The sequence below is a fragment of the Hippocampus zosterae genome, chromosome 17, assembly GCF_025434085.1.
Source record: "Hippocampus zosterae strain Florida chromosome 17, ASM2543408v3, whole genome shotgun sequence".
Classification (NCBI taxonomy): Eukaryota; Metazoa; Chordata; class Actinopteri; order Syngnathiformes; family Syngnathidae; genus Hippocampus; species Hippocampus zosterae.
In genome coordinates, this window is record NC_067467.1 from 5,358,723 (window position 1) to 5,385,026 (window position 26,304).

The 26,304-nt window shown below is 44.3% G+C and overlaps 1 protein-coding gene across 1 annotated transcript; it reads left to right on the forward strand.

The window, feature by feature from the left end:
* The first annotated feature begins 161 nt into the window (after nt 1-161).
* Nucleotides 162-25,446, forward strand: vat1 (vesicle amine transport 1). Its single transcript, XM_052048643.1, has 6 exons — nt 162-891; nt 8,800-9,007; nt 19,715-19,885; nt 20,240-20,329; nt 21,032-21,273; nt 22,618-25,446. Exons 1-6 carry the CDS (start codon nt 454-456, stop codon nt 22,882-22,884), a joined length of 1,416 nt encoding a protein of 471 aa, XP_051904603.1. The 5' UTR covers nt 162-453; the 3' UTR covers nt 22,885-25,446.
* Nucleotides 25,447-26,304: the final 858 nt, after the last annotated feature.

Consider the following 26,304-nt stretch of genomic DNA (forward strand, 5'->3'; position numbering starts at 1 on the left):
AATACCAAGACTGTGACCCAATAGATTTGGTAGCCTCAAGACAGAAATGTGGCTTCTCAACAGAATGTGTCCTTATCCGACCGACTTGTTTATTTTGCAATCCATATGCCTGTTACAATGGTTTATAGATTGGCGTCGAAGCCCGACCCATTGCAAACCCAAATCCAGCCAATCACGCACGCAGGAATCCGCGAATTTGATCAGCTCTCCGAGCTCTCCGTGTTTTCCAGTCGGCCTCCGTCTCGTCCCACTCACTCTCACTGCCTGAGCCGGGCGTTGACAGCCACCACTCCTCTCCACCGGTCAGCACACTGTGTCGTTTTTTTTAGTGACTACTGCAAGAAAAGACTCCGTGCAACTCTATTTTATTTTGCAAGACCACTCCACGTTCACGCACACTTTTTAAAGAAAAACAAACCCCTGTCTTTACCTTTCCAAATCTTATTTGCAAACATGTCTGGAGAAGACGCACCTGTCCAGGAGCAGAACGCCGTGGACCAGAAACAGGAATCCAAACCCACCGAAGAGCCCAAGACGGAGGTAGAGCCCGCTGCCGCCGGGGCTGCTGACGCGTCCGCAGCCGCGACGGACGCAGCTGCCCCGGCGACAGCGACTACCGAGAAGGTCCCCGAAGAAGAGGCGTTCACGTATCGCGCACTGGTGCTCACCGGCTACGGCGGCTACGACAAAGTCAAGCTGCAAGTGAAAAAGGGCAAACCGTCCCTAAAGGCGGCCGAGGTCCAGGTGCGAGTCAAGGCGTGCGGGCTCAACTTCGCCGACCTAATGGCGCGCCAGGGGCTTTACGACAGGCTTCCGTCACCGCCGGTCAGCCCCGGCATGGAGTGCTCCGGGGTGGTGGAGGCTGTCGGGGAGGAGGTGACGGACAGAAAAGTAAGCACAAACGCATCCATTCCACCTTTACAAATACTTAAACGAGAGAATGAAATGCTACACATCTTGATCGTGCATGCTGTAGATTTTTTACATGGGCGTGTCCGGCTGCTCGGTGCTGGACAGTATGATGATTTTCTTGATTAATGCATTGACTCCGTCCGACTCTGTCGTCATAATCCAACTAAAAAAAGGACATTTACGTCCCAAAAAATAAAAAAATGTCCTGCCGTAGGTACATATTGTAGACAGAGAGAAAACACTTGTTGTTCCACATGGTGCAAAGACGGATGCATCGGTGAGTTAGAGTTTCTAAATTTGCATGGAATTCGAATGCTTCTCGAAATTGATGGTCCAGATTGCCTACAACGGCCAGGGGATAACGGGCGACCCTCCCACGCCCCTCGCGCCATTCACTCACGCTTTGCTGCCGTCACTTTGCCTCACGGCAACTTTTAGTGTACGCGACGTAAGCTCAATAAAGTTATCTAGTTTGGCAAAAGCAAAAGGCAAATTAAGGCGTGTTTTGTTATGTTTAGAAGTTTAATTTGTTTTTGCATTATGTTTAATTGCGTTTCGACGCGGTGCGCCGGGGGGTGGAATACAGCCGCGTCAAGCTCCCAATGTATATCCGGGATATAACCGGAAATTAAGTTGTGCGTTCAAAATAGTATCATGTGTCAAGAGAATTGAACGTCAGGTTTGATATATTTGTCGCCAGATTCGACAAAATAGCAATTTTAAGCGTAGTTTCACACGTTTAAGATTTTGATGGTCACGAACGACGCTTTTGTAGGCATTTGACGTCAAATGGACTCAAACAATTTCACGTGGCATTTTATTTTGTTAACGCTGGAGACCGGGTGCCGTGCTTTCGTCTGACTTGACAACCGTAGGAGAGCTGGAGTTATTGACGCCTTTTGTTAGGTGAAGCAGTGGCGCACCGAGATTAGCAAGGTGCAGCAAAAAGAGCCCCACCTCGCACTTGATGTATTCACAAACTCGCCATTATTCAACCAAAATGGCAAAACACGAGTTCATTTCAATGACCAAATAGAATAAGTTGGCATTTGACAGACAGATACTTGGCCACGCTTTACATCCTTGTTGTGCGACAGTCTTCTTTTTGTCTTTGAATCGGGAGGAAACATCCCCATTTGTGGGGTTGAGCCATCACAGAACATTGGCCTAATTATTGTGAGAGGCTGAGAGTTGGCTGATGGAGAACAACTGGGGCGTGGTTAACCCATGTGGCTACACCATGCTTAGAAAACAGTGTACAGTACCATACTGTACTGGACATAACGGCTTCTCTATAAATGATCAACTTTACATTTGTAGAGTGGCTGTCACTTTGTATTTACAACCAAAAGGTTACTAAGCAAACACAAAACTGTGTGCCTTCACAATCAAGTATATTCAATAGAAGCTTATGTGTACTTTCAGCTTTACTTTGTTCTAAAACCCAATCAGACCAGACACATGTAGCACGTATAAGCCGTTTTAAGACATATTAGCCCATGTTAGCATATGCGTTTTTAAGTTTAGTCCTGATGGACTTCAACACCAATATGGAGGGCGGAGCGTTAGCCACATTTTAGTCACAGTCCATTTGTTTGACTGTTATTTTAGGTAGATGGCACTTATCTGGAATGGGAACAGGTGTTCCTCACAGTGTAAATCGACACTAAGCATGATAAGTCATACACTCAATGGCCTCATCACCGTTAGTTTTAGTCAATTAAACCACAAAGTAAACAGGCTACCATGAAGGCGTCAATGACTCACTCGTTTTGTCATCAGAGCCCATTTGTTCACATGACATAATGTCCATCCCCTTGACGATGTTTTAAACGAACAGTTTGCGTGGGCGTGGTGGGTTAAACCGACATGAGGGGATGGGGAGGGAAAAGGGGGGCATCGCTTGGCGCCTAATTGGATTACAATTGGTGACGGGTCAGCCGGACACCACAGTTGGGCCGGCAACCTTTTGAGTGTGTGAAATACCCAATAGGCTCTTTCCACATTGTCAGTCATGTTGATTGGATTTAAAGGTCAACACGCAAACAACACGGCTTGTCATCGCCTACGCCCTCGCTTATAGAATTATGAGGCAATCTAGCTAATGGAAAGAGATCTATGAGATCTTTTGGCACTTTGACGTAGCAAATGTTGCCGACCACCCAAAGTCAAAAGTGGAGCTTGGTTGGGTCTGAGCAGCTCTTGTTGTTGTTGTTGGGTTTTTTTTCTTCTTCTCTGGGTTAGTAGAGAGGACTGGATTTGATTTTAGGTCCTCATAGGAACTTTCACAACTCTAACCACATGTTTGAAAGACTTTCTGACAGCAAGCCTTTGATGCAGGAGGCAACTGAAAACACGCTATTGTGAAAGCGTAACAGAAAGCAACAACCGCTTTTAAGCCACACACATATAATAAACAGCCTCCAAATGGCTATGACTTACACCCAAATGGTAACAAGTATGCGACTTCCCAGGTTTGCTCCGCCACACATTGTGAAACGTACCAAAAATACTGATTGTCGACGCCAAGAAGACAGAACACAAAATTGTAAGATGTCCTGAATTGTTGCCTACGCCAAGATGGCTAGCTATGCTAATCTATGTAGCCACACTTGGTGACAAGTAGTTAGCTCACAGATTACAAAAAAAATCGATTTCAGCAAAACTGTCTCACCAGATTAAATATATTGCAAAGGAACCCAGTTAAATTTTGAGAAAAAAATTGATTTAAAACAAACAACAAATTAAGAAATTGTCTCAACAGAACTATGACCTCTTTGTGAACCAAGAAGTAACTTGCTTTTGAACAAACAATTGGCCTAAAACAGTATTTGTTCCCACCCCAAATTACAATCGGAGGGTCTATTTCCAAACATTGGAACATCCGAACAAACAGAGGGACACATTTTTTTGCCTTCTGATGTAAACGTCCTGCCGGTGTGTCAAAGGTTGCATGGTCAGCATCCCCAAACCGGAAGTGACTTGCCATCTAATAAAAGAAAAAAAAAACCCACAAATGACACTCCACAATAATTTTCACTTCAGTAGAGGAATGTGTTTTGTCTTTTTGATGGTTTCCCTGATGCCCAAAAACTTCACGGCATTGCCGTGCTGTGAGCCCCGATATTGCTCTCACGCTTGGATGTATTCTTCCAAACCAAACTCGACTCGTACGACTTGATGGAAGTGCGGTTAATTAATTAGTGACCGGCGTGCGGCTTTACACTGAGGTTATGTGGATGAGTCCAGTGTGGTCCCAGCGCCGGTTGCCTGCTAAAGTAATAGAAAAAGTGTTTGACATCAGCAAAGAAAAAAAGAAGGCCCAAAGCGCCACTTGCACTAAAGTTTGAATTCAAATTCCTTTTTACTTTGCAGAAGGCGATGAATGCGGCACGCTCTCTTTTGGCGCCTTCTTTGTTTGTCTTCTTGTATTTCACTAAGCGCAGCAACACTTAAAAAGTCCCCTGATTGTTAGACTTTGGCGACGAGTCATCCAGAATGAGCTAAGAAGGAGCCTTTTTTTTTTTAGGAAAAGTGTGACAATGAGTAAGCAAGGGGAAAAAAAAAATCACGAATCACATCGAAACTCTTGTGACGCAGCGCATCAGCACTTTTTATTCCCCTTTTTTTTTCCATTCCACACTCTAAGCCCTTTTCAAGTATTGGTCAGATCTTACCCATATGTTCTCAATTACCCCTGGCTCGCATTGTCATTCTGGTATTTCCTCCAGCCCTCCCTTTTATCTAAATTTCCATTCTTTTCTACAAAGACCACTCCATCTTCTTCCCCTTGTCAGTTACGATATCCCCGCTCAACCTTATCCGTGTGCTGTCCGATTCTTATTTACTGACTGTATAATCCGAACATAAGTGAAGTGTAACAGTGCTTTTTATTTGCATAATAAAACCAGTCAAGTGCAAAAGAGCAGCGCCTAGGGGGTTCCTTAGAACGGCGATTGCTGCATGCAAACAGGGCGTGGCTCCTCATTGTTTCATCTTATGATGCAGCAGTGCAACACCGTGGCGACCAAATGGAACGACATTGCCATCTATGACATTAATATCAGTCATACAGCGAATGGTTTGGATTTTTTGGGGAGGGGGGGGGGCTTTCGCATAAAGACTCACTCAGTGTTTCATGCAAATGCATCCTGGTGAAAAATGCATAGAAAAAAAAAAATCAGCCCCGGTACTAGTTTGACAGATGAACATAAAACAGGAAGTTGGCCACTTCAGGGTCCTACTCTGCTATTTGCCCAAATGACCCCGAATACAAAACAAGATTCTTAGACATGGCGAAGCATCCAAGTTTGAAAAAGGTGGTGCGAGGGTGCGTTCACCTTCATGAATTCCATTTATTTTCACACATTTACTGCAAATGGCTGGCAACCGGTTCTGGGTGTCCCCTGCCTACTGTTCGAAGACGGCTGGGATAGGCTCCGCCCCCCCCCCCGCCCCCGCCACCCTTGTAATGATAAATCGGATCGGAAAATGGATGGATTCACACATTTGAGACATAGTTTACACCCGTTAAATCATTCTACAGTTCCTCATCTCCTGCCCCGTTGCAAAATTATTTTCACTGACGATCGCTACTACTTCCACAAAATAGTACTGCATACATTTCATACTATAGAAATACAATTGTTGGATTGAAGCTTTTTGTGTTCTTTCCATTTTATTCCCCCATTATCACAAAGTGACCAAGCATACTTTGCCAACGAATTAATGGAGCCACCGCATTGTGTCCAGGGCCACTCTTTATCTACTTTGACATATAAACAATAAATCGAAGATTGGTTCCATGAAGAAGTTAACAATGTGACAAGAGAGGTAAAAAAAAAAAAGACTCCAAACCAAATTTAAAACCTTGCTTCATATGGCCTTGCCCCAAAATCCTTGGTTTTCCGCTGAGCTCGTCAACCTAAAAAGCCGCTGACCTGCATACCTCCCCCAAATTGAATCACCATTTGATAAAGTCAGTTAATGCATATGCGGCTAACTGGAAGCGTCTTTGTTGACCCCGACAGTGACTGTGCTGGATGCCCAAAAATGTGCTTAAGCATGCATGCATAGACCTGTGTGTGTGTGTGTGTGTGTGTGTGTGTGTGCGTGCGAGTGCGCGTGCACGCGTGTGTTTTGCAAGTGTCACAAGGCTGTCTCACTTGGCCTTGAGTGCTCCTCACATGCTGTACGTGGGCACATAAGAAGAAGAAGCGCTTGAAATGGCTGTCTGAGTCATGTCGCTTTCCCGTAAATGCCGTCACCAGCACCACCTCCACCACCACGTCTACCGCTGTCTTGCATTGTTCTACCAAGTGAACCAGCGGGCCCAATGCGTTCAAGCACACACACCCAGAATCGGCATGTTCGAACAAAGGATTGGAAAAGGGAAAGCGTCATTTGTATAGAGAAGGAAGAAAGAGGGGAGCTGTCTCTAATTGGAGCTGATAGACAGAAAGGCGCATGGCTCCCTCCGGACCATTAGAGGGGGCCGAATGGAGCGGGTTTGTTCCCAGGAGGAGAGCCGCTTGTCTTCTGCTCAGCCATGGGGAAGAAACCTGGCAGGGCCGATGATGAGTGGAGGGAAGCCAGGGGAGGGGGGGGGAGAAGATGGGCCCCCATTGTCTTGTCTGCTTGACAGGGAGGACGAAGTCTTGGAGCATGAGACAGTCGGGGATTAAGAAATCGAAAGACAGGAGGGGACGCATACTCATGGAGAAGCAAAATGTTCGAAAGTTGTTTTGGGGTCGGGAAGTGAAAGAGAAAGAAGGGAAGAGGAAAAAAAAGTGAGGATTGCAGAGAGTAGGAGGGAGAGTCTTTTATAAAACGGAGGAAGAAAACAGGAAGAGGGCTCGAAGGCCGCAGTTGTCTCTGTTTCCTGTGTCCCTTGAGCGGGCCTTCCTGATTGGACTGTGCACTGGCGGCGCAACGGGGAAGTTTACAGCAAAAGCTCGTTGCGCAGTCAGTGGCGGATCCTGCTTTGATAAGAACCGAGTGACAACAAAGAGGAAGTGGACAGCAATTTGACACATTTACCCGCTTATGCGCTAAAGGCCTCGTCAATGAAACCGATGCATCGTAATTCGTCAGACTGAAACAATTCAAAAAGAGTGTCCATACCCGAACATACCCACTTTGCCATAGGCAATCATTTTCTACATACACATGGATGCAAGTCTTTGTCACCACAAGTCATCAAACGGGGGCGAGGCAACCGGCTCGTTCCTTGACAATCACGCTATGGTTTTATGGTTTGATAAAAATGACACCGAACAATATCTTGGATGTGGAGCCTCAAAACTCGCAGTTTAGGATAGAAGGCAGATTGAGGCAGGCTAGACTCTCGCGATAGGCAAAATTTCATTATTCGGACATGTAGGACTGTTTTGACTGATTTTTATTGGACCCGATCTTAAATTAAGATTAAGATTAAGATATCCGTTATTTGTCCCACACTGGGGAAATTTACAGTCTACAGCAGCAAGATTGTGGGTAGAAAGAAGAAAGAAGAAAAAAAAACACCGTTCAATTAAGGGCAATATAAATACAAAATGAATAAGTCACAGTGCTATTTAAAATTGTTTTTCACACCATTTTATTATTATTATTATTATTTTTTTTTTTATTATTATTTTTATTCAGCAGCCTGACAGCAGTCGGCAGGAACGAGCGGCGGTATCTCTCCTTCTTGCAGCGCAGTGGTCCCAAAGGGTCAAAAAGGCCCAAAACTAAAAAAACGTTGTTTATATCCAAGTTATGAATCCAATAAATTGCGATGTAATTATTTTATCCTCAAACATAAATTACTGAAACAATGTATGGAACACTGATGAACCTTGTATGTGTAGATTAACCAGCGTGTAATCTGGATTGTTGCAAGCGTTAAGGCACTTTCTGTGTCACCTCATTTTGCCTTTTTGCAGCGCTCTGTCATGTTCCTGCCTTTCGGCACAAGACAACAAACAAGAGTTGCAAAAGAGCTGTCTCTGTTTTTCATTCTTTTGCGCAGAGCAAAGCCTTCAAGGCTGGGCTGCATTTTTGCATGTCTGCCCTTGTGGTGACCAAAAAAACCACCCACGGGGGCAGGATCCAGACCCCGTCAAAAAAGGCTTTCACCGTAAAAACCACAGATTCATGTATTAGCCCGATACGAGGATCCGTTTTCATCTAAATTTAAGGCTAACGTTGCATCCAACTTAATCAATTGTGAGTGTATCGCTTTAAAACTGACGCGTTGGCGTGCTGATAAAGTAATTTTTTGCGGCCATTTTTAGAGTCAAAACACGCCGCAATGTCAGCGGCGGAAATGCTTGGCACCCGTCCTGCCAGTAATGCTGATTGCAAGTGAACCCAGGCAAGAATTCGAGCGCTCACACTGCCAAAAATAAATAGGAACAGAAAGCAGAATGGATGAAACCTGGCCGTCATTAAAGCTCAACTACAGATCAACCACAGTTTCCATAATCTTAACGGAGCCAAGGCACATCATTTACATTAGGAAAAATCTCATGGCACATAAACAGACAAAAATGTCACCAAAAATACAATTGACATTTTTTTTTCAGTGTTAACCAAAGCCTTGGCTTGTAGTCATTGGTGTCAAGGAAGTATGTATGGGTACCGAGCCCCGATACTAAACTGGCTCCGGGGCTGAATTATTAAAAAAAAACTGGATAAGCTCCACCCCGTGGCTCTGTTAAAGTCCTAGAAGAAATATAGTGAGGTTTTTTTAGCGGCAGCACATGCGTTAGGACCATTTCGGGGAAATGTCATCATTTCCTGTAGCATACCTGATAATCTCTCACGACTGTATTTTTTTTTTCTTTTCACATTCGTAATCACCGTTCTAGTCTTTTCATCCATGTACTTGTCATTGTTTCCCAGGTGGGCGATCAAGTGATGGTGCTGAGTCGCTTCGGCCTGTGGCAAGAGGTGGTGGCGGTGCCCGCCAACCACACCTTCCTCATGCCGGAGGGGATGAGCTTCGAGGAGGCCGCCGCCATACCGGTCAACTACATCACCGCCTACATGATGCTGTTTGACTTCGGTCACCTGCGGCCCAACCAGAGCATCCTCATCCACTCGGCCGCAGGTAAGAATGACGCGTAATGCTTTAAAAGGACTTAATTGATACTTTTTTAGCAATGTACTTGATGTGGAATATGAACATTCCGTTGTCAAGTGCCTTTGACTTTATATATTCATTTTGGGAATGTTAGCCATCGGAAAATACAAACGCATGTTTTTTGTTTTTCTCAAAAGATGCCAACAAGATAAAGAAAACAGCCTGAGGCTCTGTGGTGAGCTGCGTCACAGTCATGTTTTGAAAGCCAACTGCAACTAAATATGTTGAGAATTATGAGCCGTGCCGGCATGTGATGGAGGCTTTGTGACAATTCCGCATTGACATATTGAACCTTTCATTAATACGTCACCATCCCTGAGGAACCTTGCACCACTTGGCAAGATTATTGCATTGCTTCGCCATTGTTAACCAATTTTTTTGGTGCAGTACAATCTTTGACTTCCTGTTTCGATTTCTCTGGATGCCAATTTAGGCAGTAAATAAGTCGATTAGTCAAATAGTGAATTCTACTATGCCTCCATTGAGTCAAGACATGGGATTTTCACAGCAAGACCTTGGTGAAATCCGCCAAATTCCATGGGTTACATTAGGATCGCCCTCACAGAGGCTAAAGTTGGGAATGGGCTTCGGTGGGAGAAAGCTGGGGTGGCTAGTGGAAGTGTTCACACCTGTTTTGGGGTGTAAAGCAGCAATCCCAATGAGAACATTTGATTTTGCTGCAGCTCCATGCAGCTGGAGAGCAGGAAAACGCATTACTTAGCCGCCTGTTGAATTTTCGTCCTCTGACTGTGGTGAGGGAGTCGGAGCAGGAACAGGATCCAGAGGCGCTGGGGACAGAGTGTGGGTGTACGTGGAACGAGACGAGAGGCCAGGAATGAAATTGGAGCGACGTTTCTGCCCAAGTGTATCCAGTTTAGAGTAGAAACCAATGCAAAGTTGTTTCCTGGGAAATGAGCGAATGTTTGCATGCAGCCGATGTCTCGCATCTCCGGGAAAGCCATACGGGGTTCTTTCAGGAACAGTGTCATCAGAATGTGGTTTTCTCACGGAGGGAGGCTGGGAGATGTGGTAGGATAGCTGAGGCAGTTTTTCAGGGAAGGCCTGCCAACTGTCGTTACAAAAAGTACATCAGCGATGTACAGTCGAATCTAAATGGCACTTGTCAATTGAGGCTGTTAAAGAGGAACTTTGCAGTCTTAGAACTGCTAGCAGGATTTGAATATAACCTCACTTCACAAATACCTCTGAATCTCTGACTAAAGTTACTCAAACACACAAAGCACGCACGTGTTAAATAGTCACAAAGAATGCAAATCCAGCTTCAACAAAAATGCAGCGCTACCAATACTTAGCTAGCATTAGCACTGTAAACAAGTCCACGTTAGCTACGGCTGCTACATTACTAGCATGACTTATTTGTAGTTCAGTTTAATCATCACCCGAAATGTTAACAGTTTTAAGAGGTTTTTTTTTTGTATGTACAATCAATCATAAATTTGAAAAGAGGTGATAAACTCCAGTCCAGCAGAAACTCTGAATTGGCTCCGCTGTTCTGTCTTAATAGCTGTCCAATTCCTTCTTTTGCGCCTTTGTTGCTTCTTTGTCCTGCTTCTGTTTACCATTCTTATGCTCAGATCTTGAAAAACGAGGGATGAACATTATTTGTTTATTTTACAGTGTTGGATATTCCACCATAGGTTCAGCAACGTTAACAGTAAATAACTCCCTTCAGCCTCCAAAGCTGGACCTGATCAAAGTCAATACAGTATTTTGATTGCAGTAGAGCACACTACTACTAGTACTTGGAGCAGAGTGTGAAATTGACACAGCAGTGGGCTCATATGGTGCCTCAGGCTGTGAGTCGGTGGGAGGTCCTACCAGCTGAACCTGTCAAAAATTGTTCCTGATGTTCTGTGATTAGAGAGATTAAAGGTATCGGCGGTGACAGCCGGTACCACCAAAAGAGCGAGGTTGTATTTTCTTGCTACCTTCTTAACTCTCATATGTTTGCAATATTACCAAGGAAATAACGCCCGAAGATTCATATAGTTAACTGAATGTATTCGCCCAGGTGGGTATGGTGACAATAATGCAAATGAACACTGTGTTGATATTTAATCCTTACAGGGTAAAAATATTGTTAATATAAATTCAATATGAATAATCTATCTTCGCGATGATGTTTGGTGACAGGGTGTAAATACTAGAAACAGCCCTGATACAGCAATATTATATCAGTGGAAGCATTATTGATTACGTACTTTATGACTCCCAATAGTCTTATTTTATGGTCTTGATGAAAAACCAATCGGTACGTCACATGATCATTTGGAACATCGCTGTTACAGCCACTAGTTCAAGCTTTCAAAGTTCCACTTTGATGTCACCGTTCCAAGTACTGTGCATATACCGGTACTGTACTGTATTTTTTTAGTGCCAACCCCAATCAGATGATTTGTGTTTGCGTGTGTGTGTGTCTGGAGGGGGGGGGGTGTTTGGGGGGTGGAAAGGGGGGTCGTCACAAGCCATCCGGTGACTGCGCGGAAGTGAAAGCCGCCAAATAAACAGCAGCGGCATGCCTGTGCAACTCTGCATTCCTGCCCTATCGGCTAAGGTGGAGCCAGGATGCAAAATAATGAAGTCGTGGACACACACAGAGTCACAATGCAACATTGAGGTCATAAACCTGAAACTCCACCTATCCCGACGTTGAGATTTATGGTCGGAGCGACTATTCTGAGAGATGTTCCATCAACACTAAAAAAGCTCAACAGATTGCAACAAATACATGCAAATGATACTGAGTACACAGTGACAATGTACACAGTGTCACTGTGAATGTTAAAACAATGAACACAGCTAATTATTGAACGGTTAGTTTATTACTGTGGTTTTAGTTTTCTTTGGTGTACAGCTGTAATAGATTTTGCTGTTCATGGAGGTATTCAGTGTTATCTAGCATTTTAGCATTAGAAGCATTCACCTAAAACTGTTTAGTTCAAGATACTCCATGCTGTTCGTAACCACCGAGTTTGAGCATTATGGTATTAGCATTATAAGTATTTAACTAAAACTGCTTAAATGTTGTATTTTGAATACTTCAAGTATCATGTCATAATCTAAACTATGCTAACAATGCAGGCGAGTATTTGGACATGTTTGACGAGAAACGTAGCAGCTAGCAACTAAATGGACGATGATGACCACCATCTGCTCTGGTGGCTGTTAGCTGCTAATGCTCACTAATTTTTAAACAAGCCAGTGAAGGACTACCTCTATAAATATTTACATTATGAGCGTGGGTTTCATTTATACACACCTGGACCGGCGCCTCAGGTCTGTGGACCAGTCTTTGTTAGAAGTACCAAGAACTAAACTGAGGCTCAGAGGGGATTGAGCCTTTTCTGTTGCTGGTCCCTCTCTCTGGAATGACCTCCCACTGAACATTCGGCAAGCCTCCGAATTTTACTGCTTGGTGCTTTCTACCGCCTTTATTACCATTTCGTCTTACTGTTTATTGTGTATGTTAAATCGCTCCATGTACAGCACTTTGTATGCAGCGATGGCTGTTTGAAAGTGCTCTATAAATACTGTTGACTTGACTTATAATTGTAAGTCCAAAGGTTGTGCCTAAAGTCTTTGTTGCATGTGGAGTGGGATGCTAGAACACATGCCAGAATCAATGTTGCAGATGGTAATGCGTGGTCTTTGTCCAACCTGTTGATCTTTAAAAAGGAAAATGGTGTAAACAAGGCTAAGTGACATTTCACAAAGCCACATGACAGAAATGCAGCCTAGCAAGTCACAATGTACCAGAGCATCAGATTTTTACATAGGCTAGCTACGCTTTTGCCCAATATTAACTCAAAAGATTGTCAACCGCTAGGCGATAGCAATTTCAGCCAGTGAAGCTAATGAGGTTAGTTCCTGGTTGCGACGGTTTCTGTACGGGTGATGGGGCGATTGCATTTTGCTAGGCAGCTGTACCGAAGCAGTGTAAATTAATGACAAACGTCATTTTCTTCAAAATGTTTGGTGAACTTTTGCCTGTCACATGACCCACAAAAGCACCTCGTCCAGCCCAAGAAAGAGTAAACTGTCCTCAGCTGCCTCCCTCTAGTCCCTACCGCCACCGCTGTCCTCTTTATTTGCCAAACAATAGCTTGTTGTATTTCCTCCCGCCGTGCCTCTCTTCCCCGCCGTTGCGCACATCTGCATCCTCCTCTACTCCCCCGGCAAGACCTCCGCCATATCCGACGCTGGCGTAACGTATTCTCGCTAACCCTCTTGTGTCAACCCCCCCACCCCCGAGGGAATTTGGGTGTGGTCAGGTCCACTGACATTTGGATCCGTCTTTGCGAGAGCCATCCACAGTGACCGGCTTTTCCTCTCTGACCTCTCCCTGAACCGGTGCCCGGCGTTTGTGAACCCTTCGCTTGGCATCTATTACAGCACCACACCCACCCTACACATTCCTGCATACGGTCCAATGATGACGTGACGCCACTTTGGTTTTGTGTCAGGACTCCCGTGACGGAAAGGCACAAGCATATGTTCTCAATCTGGACTGGTTGTAAAGCCGTCTCGTTCTGGCTCTAGTAGCCTAATCGGAAGACTTCCACGCAACTGCTTCATGCAAGAATGTCGAAATATGTGCGCTAGAGTAAATGCGGATGATCGTTGGAATCAAAATCGTCTTTGTTGGCCAAGTGAGTCAAAACACATCAGAAAAGTCTGGTAGTTGGAGTCAGTCAGTCAAGTGCAATCGCAGAAAAGACACTTGAAGAAAAGACGTATTTAGGACATACTTTACGTATACGTATGTCCTAAATACGTATACATACGTATTTAGGACACACAAATGTACAAAAAGAGCAGGGGGGGTACATGCATAATGTTGTATTAGCATTACTAGATTTGGGGGGTTTGGCACAATTAGGAGGTAGGATTAATTGGGTTTTGTTATTCATAAATTAATGTTTGTGTTTTCTGTGTACTATATTATCAAATGTTTTCTTTTTTCTAAGGATGGTTTGTTTCTTGTCTGCTTTTATACAATTTCAGAAACAACCAGAGTAGATTTTATTTCACAGACACACGCTCTGGAAGTCATCAGTCTGACAATGTTTCTGCCTAACATCTCAAGCAATACAGGGCTCAATGGCTTACTTTGGGCTATTTTATGACCACTTCCTGCTTTCAGTAAGTGTAACTTTGTATCCCAGACAGAGTGATGATTGAGTTTTTCATTATGCGTTTGAGGCATTTATTTTTGTGGTCAAAATTTCTCTTTGCATATTCAAGGCATTTTTGGGGGTTTACAAACAAACATTTTCATAAAGAAGGGGAAGTGAGCATTGTCTGCAAATTCAAACCAAGTGCCTTCTTTCAACAGAGATTTTGTGGAATTTGAACAAAAATACGTATTTGGGCATTTTTATTCCCTTTTCTAAACCAATGTTGAAATAACATACAACTAGAATCAGAATCACTTTATTCCATTTGTCTGTGAAAGACTACATTCACAACTAGGATTTTGGTTTTGGGGAACAAAATTAAGTATTATAAAAATAAATACAATTTGATTTTTTTCTTAATGTACAGTGGTGATTCCACTGACATGTTTTTGAGATTCAAGCCGGCAGGTCTTTTTTTTTTTTTTTTTTGCTTTGACTTGCAAGTACAGACTTGAGATAGACAGACAAGAGATTCTTTATCCTCTATGAGGAATGACTAATATCAGTGTCATACTGATGAGCTGAGAGGAATTGAGTCTTTATGTCTTGTCCTGCACTCGGATGACGAAGGCACACCAAAATGACCCACACAATGGCCATATGTGTGACAAAAATTTACTTGGTGGAAAAAATGTTTTATTTAACATTCCAATACTATATAGAGTGTTACATGCACTCTTCAACATTTTTTGTAATTTTTGGGGGGATCAGGGGTTGTTTTGTTTTTTGTTTTTTTTAAAATTCCTTTTATATTTTAGGTAGGTCACGTCTAGTCAAAGCCTCTGCTTGGATGTTTAAAATCCCGTGGACATGTTCACGACCTCAGTCAGGCCCTCAGGCATGTTGTGCTTCCTTTGTTTGGTAGATTATGACTGACAGGATTCAGGAATGACGGCTGGGGTTTTTTTTTCATCAAGTTACTTTCAATCATTTATACATTGTATTCTCAAAGCACACGTGTTTTTTTTTCATCCATTATTTAGCAGTTCACAATGTCGCTCACGTGGATAAGCCTCCTGAGGCTTCAGTAGAAAGTGCAACTGTCTGCAATGCTGGGCTAATTCACTGTGATCACCAAGCAAAGTGGGGAGTCGTTCGGGCAGAGCCGTTGAACCGTCAGCGCTCCTCAGGCCTGGCTGGCATGGCCGCCGGCACATCAGCTGTGCTGATAAGAGAAGGGAAACCAGGGTGACCTCTGAACTACCGCTCTAGTCATGCCAGCGTTCTCATTCCAGCAGTCTTTAAACCCCCCGAAACTCCCCGTTTACCCAAACCAACCACCACCCTCCTTTCCCTACCCCCCTTCTAGCCTCATTCTTACCACTGCACACACTAGCAGGTGTGTCTGATGCGTATTACGGACACCTGCGTGTGTGTTTTAGTCATTCACATAAATTAAACCGTCACGCTTCATCACCAGGGACGGTTAGGGTTTTAGTGTCTGTGTGTATGGAGTGTCAGGCTTAGGAGAAGTGTGTTAGTGTTACGGGGTTTGAGATAAGGAGGGTCAAAGGGCTGGGATTAGGGAGTGTTAGACTTGGGAGTTAGTTTTGGGTGTGAGAATTAGGGCGCAGGGTTAGTTTGGGAATCCCTCGTTGGCGGTGTAAATTTGAGATAAAATTAAAACTTGGCGTGGGCACGTTTCTGCGTGTATGGGTTGCATAAGGAAGAGAGTGCAACAAGATCGCCATCTATGTGTTTTGATTTAGGTAGGCACGTTCCCTCCATAAATAGTCGTGCTGTTTAACAAACAAGATAGTCTGAATTACCGGCGTGACATTCCTTCCTCAGGAAATCTACGGGCAGCTTGCCTTCACCACACTCAAACTGGCTTCCTGCACATGCTGCCTGCTAAGAGTTTTAAGAGAGGGCGAAACAACGTTAATTTGCTCTCCGAGCTTTGCCTGTACAGCCCACAAAAAAAAAAAAAAAAAAATACCAGGGTTACATAATGCGAGGAGTAATAGCAGTGCAAAGAGTGCACGTTGACAAGCAAGCTTCCATCACTCTGGCATCTGAGCTGGGGCTGCAGAGAAGACGATGAGAAGGAGGAGGAAATAAAAGGCTTTGTTGAAGTTGGAACGCAGCCCGTGTCGGTCGTTGGAAGCTGTTTTCTTTCTTTCTTTTTTTTTTTTTAATTTTTAATTTTCATTTCTTCATAGGCTGCCGTAAGCAAATTAGGGGGGGGGGGGGTGAAAGTTCCTCAAGTAAAAGTAGAAGAAAAAAAATGCAGAGGAAGTGACACAGCCAAACACGGCTCAGCAAAACAATAATAAAATCGAATATGGGGAAAGAGTCTGAGGTCGACGACGTTTCTTTATAGCTCGACTAACTTCCAATTCCTCTTTTAAAAGATTGATAAAAATTCTACGATCTACTGTAAAAGTAAACATCTGTTGCTCGAAGTATATTTCTTGGTTACCTCATGTTTGCGCGGCTAAATTCTGCCTGTCAAAAAACATGCAGGATTGAATTTTTACCAAAAAATGAGGAATATCCATCCATACATTAAACAATCGCCATTTTTACCCAAAAATTTAAGTTACATTTTTGCAACAAAAAAAAGCATAAGAATTTTACAAATCAACAAAATCAAAAACAAACCAAATATAATTATTATTGTAATAATTTTAGGTTTTTAATGTGTTCGATTCATGTTACTCGGTAGAAAATGGCGATAAACAGTAATAAAATTGACTGTTGACTCGAATAGTTAAAATACAAGACATTCTTCATTAATAGATTCGTAAAACATTTTTCAACATTTTGTCAAATTTGAAGATCATTTAATAGTTTGCAGGTCGTCAAATGGTATAAAATTACTGTAATATGCAAGCTTAACCTGCTAAAAAAAATGCAAAGGGAGGCAATGACAATCACTCATAGTTTGGCAGAAGCTTTGAATATGAATGAAGATATTGTAGGTCTTAATCAAGCTGATGCAGACGAGTCACTTTATCTCAATGTCATGTTCGGATAAATCCGACAAGCATTTTAATTTTTTTAATTTACTGTTGCCGGGCTGCGACTAAAACAACAGCGTCTTGGTGTCGTTGGTGAATTCCTCCTTGTTTTTTTTTCTCAAATTCCTCATCTGACGGAAGTATGTCAGGATTGGCGGGGAGAAACAAAAAGCTCTACTGTGACCGAGGAGGAAAAAAAAACAAACAACATGCGTGAATGTTTTGTAAGCGGACAACAAATGTAAACATTTCAATTTGATTTCAAGAGAGCCAATGCGATTAGCAGCAGGAATCCGCTTAGGCTGCTGTCTCAGGCTTGACAGTGGATCTAAGGTTTGGTGATAGTTATGGACTTCGGGTTGAGGACTGATTTAGGGGTGGGGGTAGGATAAAAAGGAGGGCGGAGTTAACTTGGTTCTTCGACGGGATAGTCAATAGGATCATCGATTATAAAAGGATGAGATATCACTGCCCTATTGCGGGGTCGGCTGCAGCCAGATAACGGGGTGAGAGTGGTCAGCGGTGGTCCGAGGAATTTTGGTTCGGTTTCGGGATAAGGTTAAGATTCGAGTCCCCGTTTGTGCTAGACTTAGAGGGCTGCACGGAGCAAATGAAGCTTTCATCTGGAGCGGCGGCATACTTGCCCAGATTAAACTCTGTGATCTGTGCACGTGTGCACGAGTGCGAGAGAAGTCGGTTCAAAGCGCACAAGGAGGCCCGCTGGCTAGGATCCCAGGTCTTGTGACGCACCGTCAGGAGTTCTCTTCACGAGGAGGGCTCGGGGAGAAAGGAGGGAGTGTTTGGGGGGGGGGGGGGGGGGGACACAGGTACCTTCTAGGTCTTCCGCTGAGTGGAAGTTCGTGTTTACGCGTCCCCACGCTGTACAAAGTTATCTGATGGTTCGTCACGCACTTGTTTTGTTAAGCTGTCGGCCGAGCGCTGATTTAAAGTCTGGACGGAAGGTCAACGTTTTGTTTCGCGCCAATGTGGAGCGATGGTGTTTACGCACAATTTATTGCAGCAGCAGCGGCGGCAGATTTGTGTGAAGATATGATTAATTCTTTACAACGATCACCATATAGTACCTTCTCTGCTTGCATGAAACATAATTGATCTCATAGCCTAAATTCTTCACACTTGGTAGCATTTTTTTTTCTCCTTATAGGCACCTTAACGCTACTCAGAATAGTATCGCACACATCATCAACCGGCAGTAGAATCATGTCTATTTCCAGGGCAATCGGCAAACAAATGCCACGGTAATGATAGAAAAATACAAACGTAAATAAATGATGTTGTGATAATATAACTGGCGGCACGGTGGTCGACTGGTTAGCACATCAAAACTAGGAATCAAACATATAGTTTTTTTTTTCAAGTCTCATTGTGTACATACTGTACATACAGTACATGTGTGGTAATTTGGTTTCATGTTTCATACAAACATTCCAGCACAACGCTGACAGTCTTTTGTCAATTAAAAACTATATTTGTGGCTTCACGTTGAAAAGAAAATGTCTCCTTTTGCTCGCTCATTGCTGGCAATCTGGCACATGTTTCCCTGGCAACATCTTTTTTTTTGTGGGGGGGGGGGGTGCTCACCACAGAGAACGAGAGTGGAGCCATTGTGCTGCTCTTACACGGCAGTTTTTAGAGCAACAACTCTCCCACCACTGCAAAATGACAGTCAGTGATGATAATAAGATGATCGTAAAATATTGGTGTGTAAATGCATGCCAGGTACACTAGCATAATATGCATTATGAGAACAGCATCAATACACATATATTTGCAAAGATGACAAGAACCTCTCATGGGGGAACACACACACACATACACACACACACTGTAAAAATGTCTGCTCTTTCAAAGGCTTTTTGCGATAAGATGCGCAAAGCTAGACGGAGTCGGCATGAATAACCTTTTTAGATGTCTTTCACTTCGAGTCCTGTGCAGTCAGCCTCCCTTTCAGCCCACCTCGCGCTTATCAGTAAACTATTACATCTCGGCAAACACGGCTATGGCGCTTTCAAACAGTGCGAGAGCAAACACAGATATCCACTTAAAATGTGCCACATGTTGTTTTTGTGTCACCGGTAGAAAAAAACAGACATGTGGGATTCCTTGAATGAGCCAGAAAACCAAGTAATAGATGCATCATTTGGCCAGCTCATTGTGTGGAGTGTCAGGCTCCCTAATGTGATTGCGTAACAATTCGATCTTTGCATACCTAGAAGCACAAAACCAAAATGTGCTGCCTTGTTCAAAACAATGAATAATGCCGATCACGCGGACTCTATTTGCCTTAAGATTTGTGCAAGGAATTACTTTTTATGTCATATGTTGCTTGGGTTGTTCAAGGTGACAGATTCTCAGTCAGTTCTGAGGCATTGCTTTTGAGTGGAAGATTTAGAAGGCGGAGAATCTAGGTTTGTCACGTTGATTAAGAGGGATCAATTAAAAGTCAATTTGCTTCCCCCTTTAACATTTGACACCATTGTGTTCCCCACAAGGTGGCGTAGGCACGGCGGCCACGCAGCTGTGCAAAACAGTGAAGGACGTCACAGTTTTTGGCACGGCATCGGCCAGCAAGCACGAGGCCATCGGCCAGGCCGGCGTCACGCATCCCATCGACTACCGCACCAAGGACTACGTGGAGGAGGTCCGCAAGATCAGTCCAAAAGGTGAGAGGGTGGAAGGAAATTCAATGGATTGAAACCAATCCAGTAACGTTTTAGCCCCAAACACTACTCCGCCGCTGTGGGTGTGGTCACAGAAAACTTCAATCATGCCCAATTAAAGCAACTCCTTTGATTCCTTTTAAATCCGGCATGGCTGTCACACACCCGAGTCTTGACATGGCGGAAGGACATCTGCACCATGAAGTTTGCACTTGGAGAGCGATATGTCTGTGCTGTCTACGAAAATCGACCCCAATGTCTCTAATTAGACATCTGGATCAATGCCCAACGCCTTCTGCTGTGTGTTATTTGTGCATATACGTTAATATGAGCACTTTTATTTTGTCTCCCATACAGGACTCGACATAGTTTTGGACCCTCTTGGAGGATCAGATACCCACAAGGCCTACAACCTGCTGAAACCAATGGGCAAACTCATCACCTATGGTCAGGAAAACAATGCAAAATGCACCTCGTTGACAAACGTATTGCTCCACAGAAATTATGTTTCTGGGTTAACAATTTTAACATGTAAGCCAAAAGAAAGTGCTTAAAAACAAACCAAGAAAATCCCATTGAAAATTGTATCTTATTACCCTTCAATGAATATTTAGAGTTGATGACACTTTATAAGCAACTACACTTGCAACGATCACCAGCAGTTCAGTAGAGTGTAGTTCTATGACCCTCGCCGGTTATTCCTTTTATTCCTAAAGCATCAATTTAACTTCTATATATGTATAGAATTTTTTTTTTAATTTGGCAAAAAAATGTTTGTTTTTCTTAGAGATAGTTGTGAAAGTCTTCTCCGTTTGTGTCTTCACGACTGCATTATACTGCCCCCTATGTAGTCCATACACGTGTGGACCGTGGGAAGGGTCTCCATAATGGGAGTGGGTGAGCACGGCATGCGCGGAGAACAGAGCTCTGGCTTTTTCATTTCACACACAAATCCTTGCGTGCGGCATCCCACCCTCACTCATTCATCCTGGACCATCTCTTCCATCTTTATCAGCACTATTCAGAACCAAACAATGGGGCACATTCTGTCTACTCCAAAGATGTCATGTGGCAGAATCCCAGGGTGTACGCTCTACAAATGTGGGACCTGACGTGACGCAATACGTAAACGACGCATTTCTTCTTCAGGTGCCGCAAACATGCTGGCAGGTCAGAAGAAGAACTTGCTGGCCGTGGCCAAGAATTGGTACCACCAGTTCTCTATCCACACGCTCAACCTGATCCAGAGCAACAAGTCGGTGTGCGGCTTCCACCTAGGCTATCTGGAGGGCGAGACGGAACTGATCAGCCAGGCCCTGAACGCCATCCTGGACCTCTACAAGCAGGGCAAGGTCAAGCCCCGCATTGACTCCACTTGGCACTTGGAGCAGGTGAATGTCCGCCCAGTGCAATTCACTTCTCAATAAAGTGGAATGCTAACAGCAGGTGGCCCCACAGCTCGATAGACCATAGAAATATAAGGGTGGGGGTGGGTGTTGATGGAGCCATCTCTAGCGATTTCCATTAAGGATAAGAATTTTGGGTGTTGTGTTAAAATTGGTGTCAGACGTCAGATACGATCCGCGACATTACAAAGGAGTCCAATGTCTCAGGCTGGGCCAAACAGAGTCAGACTGTTGATGAGGAGAAAGCTGCCAAAAGGCACATTATGAATGGAAGTGTGAGGAAACGGGGAAGAGACTGTGGCACTCGGTCAGCAATTGGATCTTCTGAAATGACGCCCTCCCGCTGTTCATCCTTTTCTTCTTCTCCTCAGACATTTCTCTGCCTCTCCATCTGTAACAGACTTCTGTTTTTTATGCCCTCCCTTCCTTTTTTTTCTTATTCTCTGCTTCCCTCCTCCCCGCCTCTCTTGTTGCCATGGCGACACCCTGTCGTCTGTGCGCACGCGTCTGGTTTAGGGCGGGGTCCCTGATGCAAGAGACAAGAGATGAGGATGAGAGGGAGGCATGGCGAAGTTCTTTACAAGGCAACACCTTGAATCCTTCCGTCAATGCCTCGATCTAATCCTTTCCGATAATCATAACAGCGAGGAATGGAAGAGCGGGTTTATTTATAGTCACACTCGTTGGCCTCTTCATTAGGTGCACGCCATCCCCTCAAAAAGTCAACAAATTTTGTCTTTCTTTTGATTGACGATAATGCTCCGTTTTGATGGTGTACCTAATATTTGTCCGCTTCATTCACATCCTAACGCATTCTTATTAGAGGGCCACCGGTTATTCTACAGCCCCCTCCTCCTTTCCTTCATTTCCCATGGAGTGTGGAAATCATCAGGGCTTTAGGTTGCTAGGAGATGGCCCCTGTTGCCGTGGCACCGGTCGATAGGTGGTCCACCCGCCTCGCGTTAGTGATGACGAGAGAAGGAGGCATGAAGAGACGGAGGCGGTTCGAGGCGTCGTCGGCGCGCAACAAGTGGAATCGCGCAGAATGCGAGAGCAACTTTGACCTCCCTCCTGCTGGGTTATGAATCGTAACAATGACTCATAAGAGGATATTAGCATGATATGATACGGTTTGATATTGTAAAGGTTGGGCGGTCTCTGCCTTTTTGCATATAATGTTGTTCGGTTGGCTTTATCAAGCCGGAGATATTCAACTCTCGCTGGACCGGTTCGCGGCCAAGTGTGAAGCGTTTGGGGCACGGAATCAGCACCTGTGGCCGTGGACATTCCAACCAACCAAATCACTCTTATCTCTCGTTGTCTCTGCAGGTGGGTGATGCCATGCGAAAGATGCAGGAAAGGAACAACATCGGCAAGGTTGTCCTCATTACGGAGCCGATGCCTGAGGAGGAGAAGAAGGAAGAGGCACCGGTGGCAGACAAGAAGAAGGATGACAAGAAGAAGGACGACAAGAAGAAGGACGACAAGAAGAAGGATGACGGCAAGAAGGAGGAGAAGAAGGATGACAAGAAGAAGGAGGAGGCCAAGAAGGATGAGGAGGAGAAGAAGGAAGAGGTCAAGAAGGAAGAGAAGTGAAGGGGGGAGGGGATCCAGATTGGTAGTTTGGGGCTGATGGAGGGAATGGGGTGGGGAGATTAAACCACTCTCATTCCCATCCAGATCTCTTTTAGTGATTACTCCTGCCTAACCATTAAAAAAAAAAATCACCTCATCAGACAGTGATTTTTTTTCTCCCCCCCCCCCCCCCACCACCTCCCGGTGGGTCGACCATCTCCACCCACCCTCTTCCAACTGTGCTTAATTATTGTTACCTGCTCCCCCTTTTTACTGTCACGGACCTCGCGCACAGACAGGCACAAAGACGACCAAGATGAACCGCACCCAGACTTCCTACCTCCCTCCAGTTATGTCACTCAGATGAGTCAGCGAGTCCTATGATTGGTCAACGCTCAGCACCAACAAGTATCCCCTGCTAATTTGACAGAGTGTCACAGTTAATAATAGTCGCTCATAGAGAGCCTCTCTGTGTGTAAGATTAATTGGGCAGTGGGAAGAAGAGGGGCATGTGGGTCTTTTTTTTTTTTCCAACTGCTGACGGCCACAAGCTGAAAGAAGCACTGTCACGCCGAGGCCTCCCTCTCGTTCCTTTTCAGCAAGTCTTGCCCGTCACCCCAATCCAACCAAAAGGGTGGGGGTTCCCGTACAAGCCTCCAACCCCCTCTTCTTCCCGTTCCCTCTCCGTGGTCGGCATAGCAACAGGCGTCAGGCTTGTCAAGAGATGCCACTATCCTTCCCCACAAGCGCCCCCCCCCACACACTTTATGCCAACAATGTATCTCCGCCATTTCTCTCTTCCTCTTAAAGTATTGTAGGTGATAACACTGAAAAGACACGGGCCCTTCCTCTCAAAAAACAAATTCCTTGATAAAGCCTAGTGAGTATTGACAATTGAATGTGAGCAAGTTGTGGCTAAATAAAGTGCACGCCGCCGCCTAGTGGTCGTTAGAAAACTTCTCATCATGAGCTCAGAATTTTGACTTCAGGACACCAAACAAACCTACGCAATCCAAAGAATTCTTATCAATGAATTCGTCAGAGACGTTTTATGCCCTTTGTACTTGCTTTCAATATCCTCTTTTCGCTATTGTCGTCGTGCCTTTTTCTGACTAAAAACCGGAAGACATATTTTTTGTTTTTAAAAATACCCAAATAGGTAACTCTTGCCGTCCGTCTGCCTGCCTGTCTGTTAGTGTGGGCGCCCCCTAAATGGCAACTTGTGAATTTGTTTATAAATGTATAAAAAATGTAGTAGAAAAAAAAAGTGTTCAGCATGAGTGGCCTCCCTCATGTTTTGTGTGCCATTGTGTGTGCGTGCGTCTGTCCTCAGGTCATCTATCCCCCAAACTAACCAAGCCCAGCGCCATCTTTAACCCCTCATTCCCACCCCCCACCCCCAAGCCCCGAGTCCCTTCCTCTTGGGCTGAACAGGGAGGACAAAGTGGTGTTTTGTACGTTTTGCACTCTGTTCGCTGATCCTAATGCACTTACAACGAGGCGCTCGCATCCCAGCCCCATCCTCCATCCATTAACCAGATTGTGTGTGGCGCCCCCGAGTGGGCTGGAGTGTGAGCAGAGCGTGGACCCAAGCATCCTGTCAAGCTCTGGTTCTGATGACGAAGATTATTGTTATTATTCGTGTTTTGTTTTAATCTGCTGGGCTCCCTTTGTGAACCTGTGCATGGTGCTTCTGATTTGAGTGCCATGTGTGATGAAAGAAACGCTCCCCAAAAAAAACCCAAACGCGACCCCCACCCCTAAACAAAAAAAAGTAATGTAGTATTTTGTTGGTTTGTTTGGAGTGTTGGGGACCCTTTTTATTATTAAGCTGTCTTTTGTGTCCGAACCACGTGTGCCAAATGACAATGTATATTCCTCTTGTCAATGCTTTGAATATTTACAGCGCATACAAAAAAAATATATATACAGTATGAAGCTAAGTGTGGTTTTGGATGCATTTTCAATCCTCTTTAGAAGGCAAGATTTCCAGTGCATCTAACAAATATCCCAAACATGTGCTCCGAGAAAGGGTTGTTGTTGTTTTCATTTCTTTTGTTTTCCTCACTTTTGATTGTCGGCTTGTCGCTCGAGCTCATGGGCCCGCACTGTGCCAACTCCTCCTTGCACACATCTTACCTCAGTCCATCCCTAAACTAGACAGAAAAACATCCTTTTCACTGTGCTCTACCAGCTCCCGTAAGTGGTCCACCATGACCCGTCCACATGTTTACAACCACGTCACAGTGAGAAGGAGCTGCACAAGGTCCATTTTAACACTTCAACATCAAGTGTACATGATGTGAGACTTGCTTTCTTTCTTAACTGCATGAGCTTGTGTGGTGAGTGAGCGAGCAGATGTTGTTTCGGGTCCATACCAGACGTACTAGCCTGATGTCTGATCCCGTTTTAAAAAACAAAAAAAAAAAACCACTAGCTGTCTGGAAAGGGAAATTTCAAGCATCTATCGATGTGCAATACTGTGATAAAATGTCTTAAGCCGCCTTCACATCATTTTTTTTTTACTCTAGATCTGTTTATTAAAATAAAGTCAAGCAAAGGTTTTCAAACTTACTAATTATTTTTTAAAAATTCAAGCTCTCTAAGTACCATCATAATGCCTAATGCTTAGGCCTACTATGCTACTGTATTGCAGCAGTAGCATAATAGGCCTGTAAACAAGCCAGAGGTTTTGATTCTAAAAAGTACATTTAACATATAGTTAGCCACTGTAACTTTATGCAGTTTGAACATTAACGCTGCACTTAAAAACAGCAAAGTAAAATTCTAAAAACCTGGAGTGACTCGCTGCAGTGACCCCTGATGGCACAGGCATAAAGTTTCAACAGCTTAAATAATGACTGAATTAATCAGAAGTATCCAGACAGGTCCAACTCAGTCAAGGGACTCTTAAACCATCGTGCGTGGCACTAGCAGTTCGCCACGTAGCATAGCGAAGGGGACGGAAGACATTGGCACGGTATTGCATGTCACATAGCTCTGAGGTAAACTGCTGGTTCGTGGATCCGATCACCACTTCCTGCGACATCTTTAAATGGTTTTGCAGCATTTCCAGACACTTATGCAACAGGAGGAAAGTTTCCGAGCAAACACTGCGGTTCTGGATTGGATGTTACATGCTCCTTTTCAAAGTGTGTGCGGCGAGAAAAGAGGGGCTGAAGAAAAATGCACTGAGACAACAAGCAGTCAATCGTATTCCTTTTTTTGGGGGGGTTGGGGGGCTTCTGGAGCTGATACCGACTGTCTTTCAACATGGTTTCTCAGGTCGTTCCAACAGTTTGAGCTCAATTTACAGCACAATCCGTCATGTCCACGTCCCATTCGTGGAAATGTTCCCAAATTCCACATTGCTTTTCCATTCACGCCTGCCAGCCAACCAGTGAAGCGGTCTCAGTTCAAATTATTTGATTTTTTAATTGT

Bases quoted from the DNA above. Each gene is read 5' to 3' on its own strand.
- vat1 (XM_052048643.1), top strand. From the start codon at position 454: ATGTCTGGAGAAGACGCACCTGTCCAGGAGCAGAACGCCGTGGACCAG. The intron at 892-8,799 runs GTAAGCACAAAC...ATTGTTTCCCAG, and splicing joins AGGAGGTGACGGACAGAAAA to GTGGGCGATCAAGTGATGGT. The intron at 19,886-20,239 runs GTGAGAGGGTGG...TCTCCCATACAG, and splicing joins CCGCAAGATCAGTCCAAAAG to GACTCGACATAGTTTTGGAC.